The sequence below is a fragment of the Porites lutea genome, chromosome 4 (assembly GCF_958299795.1).
Source record: "Porites lutea chromosome 4, jaPorLute2.1, whole genome shotgun sequence".
Lineage (NCBI taxonomy): Eukaryota > Metazoa > Cnidaria > Anthozoa > Scleractinia > Poritidae > Porites > Porites lutea.
This window is the reverse complement of record NC_133204.1, coordinates 37,486,495-37,499,653: the sequence shown is the minus strand read 5'-3', so window position 1 is coordinate 37,499,653 and position 13,159 is coordinate 37,486,495. Positions and strand designations below refer to the sequence as shown.

The 13,159-nt window shown below is 40.0% G+C and overlaps 1 protein-coding gene across 10 annotated transcripts in view; it reads right to left on the bottom strand.

The window, feature by feature from the left end:
- LOC140933478 (zinc finger MIZ domain-containing protein 1-like) overlaps positions 1 to 13,159 on the bottom strand; it is a 35,315-nt gene that overhangs the window by 2,908 nt on the left and 19,248 nt on the right. For 7 of the 10 annotated variants that reach the window (XM_073383040.1, XM_073383044.1, XM_073383038.1 and 4 more), the window contains 13 exons: positions 10,162 to 10,391; positions 9,142 to 9,444; positions 8,551 to 8,855; positions 7,139 to 7,709; positions 6,586 to 6,724; positions 5,843 to 5,957; positions 5,115 to 5,213; positions 4,129 to 4,234; positions 3,513 to 3,661; positions 3,331 to 3,398; positions 3,013 to 3,081; positions 1,787 to 2,142; positions 516 to 799 (listed from right to left, as the gene is read on the bottom strand). In XM_073383040.1, the coding sequence (XP_073239141.1) occupies positions 516 to 799; positions 1,787 to 2,142; positions 3,013 to 3,081; positions 3,331 to 3,398; positions 3,513 to 3,661; positions 4,129 to 4,234; positions 5,115 to 5,213; positions 5,843 to 5,957; positions 6,586 to 6,724; positions 7,139 to 7,709; positions 8,551 to 8,855; positions 9,142 to 9,444; positions 10,162 to 10,391 (2,794 nt within the window). The remainder of the gene's footprint in view (positions 1 to 515; positions 800 to 1,786; positions 2,143 to 3,012; positions 3,082 to 3,330; positions 3,399 to 3,512; positions 3,662 to 4,128; positions 4,235 to 5,114; positions 5,214 to 5,842; positions 5,958 to 6,585; positions 6,725 to 7,138; positions 7,710 to 8,550; positions 8,856 to 9,141; positions 9,445 to 10,161; positions 10,392 to 13,159) is intronic. The other 3 variants (XM_073383045.1, XM_073383042.1, XM_073383041.1) reach the window with 3 other exon arrangements.

Genomic DNA, 13,159 nt, shown 5'->3' with positions numbered 1-13,159 from the left:
GCTGAATGCACTTCAAAGTTGCAGTGGCGTAAACGAATGTATGGGGGCTCAAAACTGGGAACTCTTTAATATACCTCGAGACTCGCTCCCGGGTAGAGTCAAACGTTAACAAGAGAAAGCTCCAAAACGGTTAGCAACAGAAACTCCAGTTGTTTATGACAGCTCCAGGTTCCGATGCGCTTTCATGATTACCGGTCGTTTCGATACAAGTCAATTGAGTCGAGGTATAAATAGTTTCGCGAAGTTGGCTTATAGAACGAGGACTACTCACGTCATATGTTTTTCTTATCCACGCGATAACTACTAAGAGTTTCAATTGTTGTGCAATTTCACTGCTTGACTTTGTATCAAAACGACCTGTATCACCTTCGTTCTGATGCAAAATTGCTTCCAAAATGATCAAAGAAAAACACAATCATATAGGTTAACCATTTGGATTTCATCGTATTACTGATAATGGTAGGCTACGTAGCGCACGGCCTTCCTGTAAATGACTGCACAAACAAACAACTTACATCTAAAGCGCCTTCCACTCCATCTGTTCCTCCTCCATGGTCACTCTCCAGTACATCGAAGTTAAACTCATCTGGAAGGTTATCACTTTCCAAGTCGGGCGCCGTGGTATCAGTGTTCCCAGCTCCAGGAGCCTGAGGAAGGCTTGATGGGTGTTGTGGCCTGTCCGTGGTCCCCTTCTGACTTGTATGACTTCCTGGAGTCTGAGGAGTGGCAGGACCTCGGCTTTGATTAGCATTTTGCGTTGTGGCTTGACTGGTCACTGGACTTGGAGTCATTTTATCAGCTGCAAAAATGGGCCAAAAGGTATCAAAAGTTAAAACTAGGAAGAAATTCCCTAAAGAGTAGATCCACATACACGGATAACTTGAAAAAGAAAATCGCCATGTCAGACGAAGAGAATATCTTCCGTCCGTCTCTACCTAGCCTGTGTAGCTGGCAGGATTGTTGTGCCCGAGGTACGTTCTTGGTGGCGGAGCCTCGCAGCCATTTTTGTCTCCTCACGCAATTGTTGGGGAGGAGCGTTACGTGACTAGACAAAAGGGAACTTTAGCAACGACGACGGTGACGGCAACCAGGACGTCAAAAAAGCCATAGGTTTATGACGCAAAACAACAACTTTGCACGTGCATCACGCTTTTTTGTACATTTCTTTAGCGTCCTTGCACGACTACGACGTGAAAATACCTAATTGCAAGTTTTATGCAGGACGTAAACAAGCGACGACGAATCTCTTTTTTTCTCTCTCTAAACTTGAGTGCGGTCCTCAAGAAATCGACTCCAGGGAAATTCGCCTACATTTGCCATTTTCAGCAAATTGGAATAAAAGCGACAAAGGTTGAAAAAACGGGAATTCATTTTAAAACTGACGTTTTCGCTACCGTTGCCGTCGTCGATGCTAAAGCTCCCTAAAAACGACTCTGAGGGAGAAAAATCTTCACGCCCCCAGAAAACTACAGCAATACCCCGTTAATCCCGTTAGCTACGCAAGCTAATCCCTACCGCCGGTATTCGCACCTGTGACTAAATTTCCAAACGCCAGGCGGGTGGAGGGAAGGAAGGACAAGGAAATTCTTTAAGTTCAAAGGTGACACGCGTTCTAATTTGGGACCGATACGTTTACACGTCGAAAATTGGGAATGCCGTGCCTTAAAATCGTCAGCACGGTGCCAAAAATTTGGCGTGCCGTGCCGATTTTTTTAGCGCGTGTAAATGGGGTTTCCGTTGCAGGTTTTCATGGAGAGGGCGGAGGTAGGTTTCAGAAACAACTCACCATTATGAGGTGTTGCTGCCTGAGCAGTTGATGCACTACTGGCACTGTGCTCCTGTAACTGTCCAGTTCCAACAGATGAACTGTGTGTCTCAGGAGGTGTGCGTCCAGGAGGAGTGGGTGCACTCATAGGAGGATTAGACGGCGGCTGTGTCTGGTATGGCGAGTAGTGTCCACTGCTACTGGACATCTGAGATGTTGGTGTCCTGACACCAGACAGTGGCAGCGAGTCAGGTGGTGACGGGCGGGGTTTTTTCGATGGCTGCGGACCTTGGCACTCCTCGTCTTTAGGTTCTTGTTTAACCGCTACTGGTTTCCACTGGCTGTTCGGATCGATTGTTACTTCTTCTACGTCAGTACTGAAATAAAATACAGCCAGCTAACGTAAGTGTGGAGTGTCCTCATAATTCAGTTGGTGTGGTAAGAAATAAATACACTTGAGGTATATTGAAGACAAATCGTAATTTGAAATTAAAGATGATTTTAAACAAGGAAGTTCTTGGTAAATACAGCATTTGCAACAAAGATAAGAAGTTCTTATTAAACCGTTTCATGAAGTTCCTAAAAACCTAGTGTCTAGGGAGATTATACATAGGTGCTTTTGGGGCAGTGCAGTTTTATCTATTTTACTACTGGGTTGAGTTACGATTTATTAAAATACAACCCCTTCAGCCATCTTTTCAGCCTGGATTCTAATGATATAACCTGAAACGGTCTGTGGCGGTCTCTCCCGGTAGCCCGTTCCATGCACCAAGATAGTCGGATCCGCGGAATTGAGAAAGCACGAGAACGATCACGCTCTCATATTTTTGCGTCCCTTTTACTTACGCGTCATCCCTACCATCTGAGAGCCTGGAACAGGCTACGCGAGGGTCACTATTAGGAATTGACCGAAACCGGAAACCGCGCATGAGAAGTCTCTGGCATCTAGGGTAGACCTGACGCAGACTGGTTGCCGTTCGTGTCCCTGAATAGGCTGATTTAGCAACAGGACGGGAACGTCATTTGACGACAGGTAAACGCGCGGAAAGGACTAAACTCGACTTCCCGTACCCAATTTGCCGCTCTGCCATTGTTGTTTGATTTGCGCGCGCAGTCGTCAACAGACGTTCCAATCAGCCTAATGTTGGTTGCAGACCCTTACAGATCACGGAAACCAAACTCAAGTTCTTTAGTGCGGGTATGTAACAAAATAAACAGCTTATTCGTAAAAAGGCAACAATAGCAACCACCTGGAAGCTGTGAGGATTCCCCACATGAACTGATCAACTTCCAGTCCTTCCAGGAGGGCAACTTTACTGCAAAACGACAGAAAATAAACAAATTAATTAAGAAGTATATAATGGATAGTTTTCTTCAACAAATAGCTGGCTTCAAGATTTCAGTAAAAGGTGTCCCAATACAGCTGAAGAAAGCTAAAATTAATTATCTTGTTGTTTGCTATTTTTCATGTACACTTTTTGAATACAATAACATTTTTAATCCATGTGAATTCTTGCCAAAACACCCTTCAACTTCCCATGTTTGCATAATTATTCAAAACTTACCTACAAACCGGACATTTCCAACTTCCTCTCTCACAGTTGAGTCTTAAGTAGGATTCCAAGTCAAAACACTAAAAGAATAGAAAACAAAAGCTAAAGTTTTTGAATACCTTTTTGGGATATTTTCACTGCCCAAGAGTTAAAGAAAGGGCACTGTCAGACAGAAAACAGCTCTTTACGTTTACCTGAATGTGTTTACAATCATGGCCTCTGGCTGGCAGAGTTATTCTTCTAAAGGTTATAGGACATTTCAAGGAAACTTTGATAGCCGTTTGCTCCACGCTATCATCAGTAGCGCCACCAGCAGACGAACATAATGAGAAGTTTCTTTTTACTGTTGATTAATACAAACAACGAAAGGTTAATTCACAAAATATCGTACCGTTTCACAAAGAAAACGATGACACTCTCTCTGGTGTAAAATCAGGGATTAATACTCAACGAACTGGTTTGTAAGAGTCTTCCTTCTTTAGTTGGTAAAGAAATCCGGCGCTAACAAGGAGGCCATAGGTTCACACCCCCCTGAAACCCCCAATTTTTTTTGGTTCTGGGCTGGGAAGCAAGGGGGGGGGGGGGGGGCGGATGCTTGATTTGCAATTGCTTCAGTTGCAATTTCAACTGCGACAGTCATATCTTGATTTACAATAAAAATCAGATTCTTCCACACTTTAAGATTTTCAGTAATCATATGACCACAAGTAAAACCTGCAAAATGTTTCATGAATAGATTTAGATACGGTACAGAATGTAGTACAATGGTTGCAATTTACCAGTGCATAATTTAAATCATGTTTTACTTACTTTTATTGATACAATGTTCCGCTGGAAGAAGTCGTTTCCGAAGTAAGCTTTGTAAAACTGAGCTTACAGATGGTCTATGGACTAGTTGAAGAACAAAGAGGTGCGACTAAAAAAAAACAGTGTCTATCAGTACATTTCACTCTTTTACTCCCTAAATAAAACTAAAATAGTTTGAATGATAAAGTGGACCAAATACTGCCACGTAGGGGCATTTGACACCCCCTCAGGCCCTGCTTATTGGGAGAAAATCTGTCCCGAGTCCCGAGTAGAATGGTCGGCCTTCTACTCGGGGGAACAAATTTTCTCTATGTTAACAGGGCCTCAGTGTCTAGAAGGCTCATTGTTACTTTCAGAGAAAATGCCTCTGGCACTGAGAACAAAACAGAATAATTATTAGGAAATGCAGATTAGAGGTACCAATAAAAATTAATGCATAGAAAGCAGCCGTTAAACAAAGAGGCTGTGTAATAGTAACTATTAAAGTGATGATGTCACAAAAATTAAATTTTTGAAATGCGTTGGGATATTTTGAAAGAACAACATCTGAAAGAACTACTTGCCAAAAACTAGCATTGTGGGGAAAATTGTCTCGGAGATACTAGTCCCGCTTTGCTCAGATGACTCCATACAAATCCTCCTAAATTTGATCCGGTTCCTAATGTTATGAACTGAGTCAAATTTAGAAGGATTTGTATCGTCATCAGAGTATAACTGTGCTAATATCTCAAAGACAATTTGCCCTGGAATGCTAATTTTTGGCAAGTAAGCCTTTTGGATGTTGTTCTTTGATAGTTCCCTGAAAAATCCGATAATTTCACACATTTAATTTTTTGTGACATCACACTTTAGGACTCTATTGTCCTTGCATCTTAGTAACCTACACAGTGTAATCAAATGAAGCTCAGCATTTTTCTACAAAGGTGATTATCATTTGGTACCATTGAAAGATATGCAAACAGCAATGTTAACTAGAGTGTTATACTCACACAGCAGCATGCAGTAACTGTAATTTGTATGGTGTTCCGACCAGGTTTACAGACATTCTTGAGATGAAGAGGTTTGTGCGATGTTTTGTTATCTCCTTGCTGTAATGAAGATTAAAGGAATAGTTTCAGTACCACATGTTGCACTATGCTGCTAAAACAAACCACCCTCTTACATCTGAAATGGTCGACATCAACTAAAGAGGACACCTTAGCCTGTAAACATACCCTCCCTCCTAACATCCCTATTTCTCTTTTGTTGAAACAAAACAAAGCAAACAAACAAACAACAACAAACTCAAAACATCTTGAGTGCACATTGGAAAACATGATTAGGTCTCTGCAGCAGTCACAAACCCCCTTAAGCAGGACTTATTTGCAGTCTGTTCTACTTCACAGAGTTCTACTCTTGTCTCATATGAGTGAGGAGTCTATGAGACAGGTCATGGGAAGGCAAACTTGAGGTTTCTATCTGACAGCAAAAAGAAAGCAAAGCTGATGGAAATGGGACCAACCTCTTGTATATTTTTTACCCAAAAACAGCTACACTTGTGTAGTTTTTAATTACAAATGTAAGAGCACTTTCTGGTTATTTTTATCGAGACTATGATCTGACTTGATAGTCTTGATTAATACTGACATTGACTTTTCTTTAACACTGAACTTATCAGCCAAGCAAATGGAAAGCTCACCCTCATTAACCTGGCTGTCTAAGGATCTAATCAACTCACCCTTTCAATGCCAAGAGGATTAGCATTGACACTGACAGTGACTGATGCAGGCCAATTTGTGTACATCTGTTTATCTTCATGATGGTAACACTTAAACTGAAGTTCAAGATCAGGCCTGCAACAAAAGGTGAAGACTGTTCAAGCCAAATTCCAAACATCATTAAATATTAGGTGACATAAACAAAGGATTGTTTGTCTCTTCCCTTTTGGCTTTTCATGAATAACGAAATAAATAATTCCGAAGGAACATAACACGGTAGACTTAAAAAAAAAACCCTTTGTCTGATTTAATATGGCCCGGGATGAAGGTCAACCTCTCGTCGCTTGCTTGGCCACTTCATGGCCTAAAAAGCTTGCTCTGCTCGCTTAGAAACTCATGAGGTTGACTTGTGGCAAGTCTAATAACATGGTTAAGAATCCCAACTGGTAGGGGGTGAACCAGTTGGCTATTTTACAGGCTTGGCAGAAGATTTGAGCTCTGGTGTACCAAGAACAAATCTGGCTAGACCATAAACTTGGGGTACCTGGATTACAAGTCCAGAACCCTAACCGCTTGGCCATGCTGCCTCACAGTGGCTTTGAATGCACTGCACATCAAGGGAAAGTTTGAAAACCCCAGAGTGGCCATTTTTTCTTTAATGTGTTTCACCTATTGTTTATAGTCTACTCAGGATCTGCTTAGGCCATGCAGCTACCTTTTTCAGAATTAACTATTTTTCCACCTGTGTACTTTTAATAATTACCTCATCATCAGTGTTTGGTGGACTGAATCTCTAAGATGGAACACATGGTTACTAACTGCTAAATTGTGCTCCAGTCTGAAAGGAGCAAGGACTATTCCATCTCGTACAGGGAAGGTTAAACGAATTACATCAGTTTCGTCTGTAGAAATAAGAGAGTAAATTATATTCCATGAAATAGTGCTGGGTGAAGCAGACAGGCATTTAAGTGGAATAACTCTGCCACTGTGCAAAGAACTTACAAGATGGTTATTTGTGAGATATTAGACTGACATGTTTTCAAAATTTCAGTTGTTACAGTGGAACCTGCTCCCGTATAAGAAATAACCAAGGGAATGGAAAGATTGCTTGTCATAATAGCTATTATGTCAGTGTCCTGATGCATGCATTTTACTGAAACTGGGGTGAAATCTCATGCCATTTTTATTGTGGGTGTAATATTTCCACTATCACACAGCCTCTGGATACTGGGGCTACTTTCAATCCAGGTAAACTATTTTTTGGTCCCAAATTACGGTAATAATTATGGTAATATAGTGGTACTATGCCTACTTACTATTTAATCTAGGAGGCTTGATGTCCTCATAGCTCTGGGGCGATGCAGTGTTGGGAACAATTTGGGGTTTAATATCATAACAGTTAGAAGGATTACCACTGATGTCACTAATGCTCATGTAAGTGCTGGGCGTCGCTACAGGGGTGAGTGGAGGAGATAGGGCATTTGCCATGGGAGAGCTTTGGTACTGAAGTTGGCTTTTTCGTCTTCTCGACATTGAACCTGCCCTAGCTTGGGACATATGAGATCCATACATTCCTGCCGGGGACATTGGGTTCATTGAAGACATCTGCGAGACCTGAGACATTTGAGGCATCTGTCCCATAGGGTTCATCTGTGACATCTGGTTTACTGGTCCCATGGGTGTCATCTGACCCATCTGTGGACCCACTGTTTGGTTCATTTGCGCCGGAACTGGCTGGTTCATGGAGTTTGGCTGCATCATCTGTCCCATCTGCTGGTTTATCTGCGACATGGGGCTCACACTTGGTGTGTAAGGAGGAGGAGGTCCCCCTTGTTGTTGATAACCTCCCTGTGCTTGATATGAAGATGGCACCTGATAGCCACCCTGCTGCAAAACAGCAAGTGAAGAAACCATTAATCACCTCGCAAAAATGTAATTAAATTCCTGTGACTAAAATCTACAGCTAAAAAATTGATAGGCATTAACCCCTTCACTCCCACAGAGTGACTGGTGGAGTCTTATAATAGTTCTTATAACTTTTGAGACCGTGAATTAAGTACAATGAGTGTGGCCATTCAAATGAAATGTCTCTGGCATACTTTTATTGGTTAAAATGTTTTTGAGCATTTTACAAAATGAAATTTGGAATTTTTGTTAATTTCGGCATCAGGTTGGAAGGACTGCTCAGTTGATTAACCTTGTAAACCCTCGCTTCAAAATTCAATTTCTCATTTCCCTATATGTTTCCTTTTGAGGTAGAAGGGATAAGCCAGATTTATCTTGTGTGATCACATTCCTACTCCTTGTCACCCATTTTCTCTATTAAGAATTGATATCAGAGGGAGAACCTTGATGCTGATCACTCCATGGCTAAAAGAGGTAAAACAACTGTAGTGTACTCTTGGTTTGCAACCACGTGACAAGGCGGCCATGTTGGGGGTCAATGCAATGGACTTTTTTCTCGAAAAATTTACATGAAAATAGAGTTTAGTTCCCAGAGGAGAGAAATGCTTTTGTTCTCAACCACCAACATGGCCACCGTGACGTCCCGTGCAAACAAGCGACTGCACAATGATAACAGAAGTTTCACAAAAAAATTACACATCCCAATATTCAATATCTGTAGGCGACGCTGTTTTTGTTCAAGTAATAAAAGAATGTCACAACTGGTGCTAAGCAACCTTCACCATGAAAACATTTAATAACAAAATCTTGCACTGTGCCTTACCCCATACTGCCCAGGATACTGTCCTTTATAATGCTGCTGCATTTGCTGCTGTTGTTGCTGCTGTTGCATATGTTGCTGTTGCTGCTGCTGCCTTCTCATCATCATCTCCTGCATGTATTGTGCCCGCGTCATTCCAGGTGCAGCTTTCTGCATTCCCTGCTGAGCTCCAGGTTGCTGCTGTTGTGTGAAGGGTTGCTGATACTGAGGGAAGCTATTACTGCGTTGATAAGGGGGTGGCGGATGCTGCGGGTGATTAGCTTGGTTTGGAGGATACTGGTTTTGTCCTGGCGAGAATCCATACTCCCCTGGAGAAACAAATAGAAAGAAAATTCTCTCAATTTTGACAGATAAAATAGTTTAGGGAGCACATAAAGTAGCCCTTTGTTTTGCCAAACACCTTTCAAGAGCAAGCCCATCAATGAGGGTGTTTCTTGGTGTTTGCTGGGTATTGCTTGGTATGTTTTGAATCTTTTGTATTGCGTCATTTGGTGATTGCACCCATCTCCAACACCAAGAAACTACCACTAAAGAAGAAAACCTCCAACCTGCAAAAGAGAGATTCAAAAGTCAGAATAAACTTTAAAAACATACCCATTTGCTGCTGATCTTGAAGAGCAGCAGTGGCTGTTGCAGTAGCAGTTGCAGTTGCTGTAGCAGCAGCTGCTGCAACTGCTGCCGCAGCTGCAGCTGCTGCAGGATTGGCTGCTGCTTGTGGGAATGGGGATGCATTAGGAGGGACTGAACTCTGCTGGTTATAGTAGTGGCTACTTCCCGGGGGTACACTCGGTGTGGAGCCTGCACCAGTAGGGTAACTGTGTTGCCGCTGGAAGTATTGAGCTGCTGTGGGCGTTGTTTCTTGTGGAAGCCTGCTTCCTGGTCTTGAAGGATATCCCCCTAGAGAAAAAAAAACATCATTTTGTTTACTTGTTCGGAACTGAAAGTATGCTGATTTGATTCCCTGTTTACCATGACAAATACATATGGATGCTTGGCATCTGTGAGCCAAGTACGTTTTGACATCTGGACAATCATTTCAAAGTCAACTGACCTTTGAAAGACAAAGGATCTTAATGAAACCATTCTGCCCTCTTTGATCTATACACTCTTTTATCCATTTATTGTTTTTTATTATTGCCATTTAATTCCATTACTTTAACTGTTGCTTCAATTAATTAGATTTCAGCAAGTTCTGATAACTGCATCTACACATGTTGGGTTATTTCCAAAGCAAGCAACTTGTAAATCTGCCTTCAGTTGCACTACTAAATTCCTAAGGATCTCTACGTCACAACTTGAAAGATGTGATCACGATCATCATTCCTACTTTTTTTACGTAGATCTACATAAATTATCTAGAAGTATTTACTGATTTTTGTGCCAGCCATTTCAGCAATTTATTCACCTCACTTGCATAAATTTCTCGTGACTGTATTTCTGTAATCGCAGAAATACTGCAATGCTGCACTCCAGAATGAACCCCAATTTTGTCTGCCATCTTATTAACTGCAACTCTAAGTCTTAAGCCTTGTAAGTAACTTGTGTCAAACTCCTTGGTAAGGGTGTGTGCACAAAAACTATAAACAATAGACAGTTGACCAGAGTTTCATTCACCTGGTTGAGCATATTGTTTTGGATTTGCTGACGTTGAGAGATAAGGATGTCCCACAGAGTTAACAGTATTTGTTGTAGGTATTCCAGGATTATTTGGATCATGTGTTATGTTTGCTGTTCCATTTGTCATGGATGAAGTGACGCCCCATACTGTTGTCACAACTGATACGGAAGGCTGTTGCTGACCATGGCCTTGAGTGGTCTGTGGCCACATGACAGTTGACGCATCACTGAAAATAGTCAAACATGGTTTTGTAAATGTTTCTAAAATGTCCAAAAGGACATGATCACAGCTATAGCTACTGCAATCAACATGTGCATGTTACCTACAGTACTTAAAGCTGTGCACATTTATGCATTATGCCAATTACATTACTAAAAGTTCTTTTCACTGCCACATTAAACTTTGAGGCATGCAAAATGTAATATAAAGTCCTGTTAATTCCACAACATTATTTGTACCTTGGACCTTTTGTTATAATTTCAGTGTGTTTATTAATTTTGGTAACTGTTTAAAAGATTATTCTATGAAGTTAAAATAAACATCAATCATCTAAGAATCAATAAATGCCCTTTCTTTGACAAATCAAAAACTACTGTTAAACAGGGCACTGTGATAAGACATGCAGCTTTACATTCCAACACAAGCTTGCATCCACATGAAACACAAGGTCCCAGTTTCGGTTAAAATCAAGGAACATCCCTTCAGCATTATGCTAAAAGGTGATCACATCAAATGACATTTCCTTGCACCCCCAAAATTTCCTAAACTATGATGATGATGATGTTGAAACTTAATTTAACTTGTTGGTGATATAATTACAGCTTAACAGGGTTTTCAGTAAGATTTTACGTAGGTGGCAAAAGCTTTGGAAAACGTGGACAAGGAAAAAACTTGCGGCGAAGGTGCGACTTGGCATCAGTTTCTGAAAAAATTTTGAAATCTGGGTCTCTTAGAATGCATTTCAGCATTCTAGAGCAAAAATTGGAGTGGTTGAACAGAACACAGACATCATTAAATTTTGTTTTCTTTTTTTATTCAGTGACAGCACATGAATATCCAAAGGAAAGTGGCAGCAAGTTACGTGAAATAGCCGGCGAATTTCGCCAGCCACCGGCTCTTATTGAAAACCCTGGCTGAGGGAAAATAGCCTCTCTTCCAATAACTACTTAACTATTTGTTCCTTTCGGCAGGGAGATGTTGGAAATCAAGGTAATTTAAATGCTTTCTGCTTTCTTCATTTTTTCCATGACTTAAGATTTAAAAATGAAAAAATGAGAAAGCTCCCATGGAACAATAAACAGCCCAAACAAACACTTCACTGATAATCTATATTATTTTAAAGGAATTCATCATACATGGACAAGAAAGGCTAGTATCTGATCATACCCTAATCATTCAAATAGGCCAGTTTCAAGTTAATTCAATTCTTAATTGGGCTCCAAGGCTAAAGGGTATGAAACAAAAACATTCAAACTGAGACTTAGGGATGAATAATTCATTTCTTTTGTAATATTCCCCTCAACCTAAGAGCCAAAAAGTCAAAACTTCCTGACTGATAATAACATTAATAGAATATAACAGAGCGTTCAGAAGGTAAGTGGCTAAACTCCTAATTACTACCACTTAAAACAAATATCACAGTGTATTTTGGAACTATGTTATGGGTAACGGTAACTGGTCTTTTACATCACATAAAGAAATTGAGGAACTCCTGAATTATCAGTATTTTAATAATATTTACAACTCTTCTCTGGCCTGTAAATCTTGTGGAAAATATAAAATTAAATGTTATTAAATGTGTAAAGAAGAATACACAAAACCGGTGCTGCAATAATGCTAACAAATGCGGGAACAACTAGCCTTTAGATGCTAACAGGCTGTATGCAAAGGCAAAATTAAATCTGGTATATTTTGAGCTTAAAAAAATAGATAAATCAAACCAATGGAAATGTCCCCTGCTTCAGTTAATGATGGAAAAAAAGCCTTCAATACGTGTAACACTTACTAACAGTTATATCAATTTTTTTCATTGAAAACAAGTTATCAGAGTTGAACAAGAGCGAATTAGTTTGATAGCATTAGTACCCAAAGAACTTCTACCATACCTCTGTGGAAAATGCACCTTCAACATTGTACATGTAATAGTATGGAGCCACAAAATTATAGGCAGATTATTAGGGGAAAAAAATGACCTTCACCACTAAGCATCCAAGATTTATAACACAACTAAGACACAGAGAAATGAGTCTAACAAATATTTTCTAAGAATATTGGAACACTATGTTAAGGTACATTAAGAGTTGAATGAAAAAATATGTTACACCAATATTACACAGGTTTCACAGCAAAAGTTTCTACATAATCCATTTAAAAATCTAATTACATTTTAAAATGTCATGTAAAGCAGTGTGGAGAATATTCATTTTTTGCCCGTTGTGAAATTACTGTGGCAATTAAGGTATTCCGCCCATCACATGATAAAAATGAATCTTTAAATTACAGCATCATATTGTTCAATATTAACAACAACATCTGCCCAGAGGTGAATTAAACGTCATAAAAGCCACAGGGTAAGTTAAATACCATCCTGGTAGCTAAAATAAATAGTAAAGAGTTGCTACAATACTTTGTTGACGTCAGAATCAATGAACAGTCATCATGCTATAGAATTAACTTTGCAAATCTTGATGAGCATGATATGAGCACACAAGAGACATATTCAAAGTATCAATATGTGATCATAAAGTAAGGTGCCAACAAAACAACACAATAATTTCAGTGCTGTTAGATTCTGCACGACCTTCAGCAAATTAAACTGAATTAACTACAAAAGCGAAATAATTTTATTGTCAACCTATATAAATAACTACACATGTCCACGAGTAAGAAAGTTTTATGAGAAAACAGCAATCTTTCCAACTTCACAATACCCTAACAAACAATTATCTAAATGCATTAGACTATTAAAAATGTATGAAAGCTATAAGATGGTAT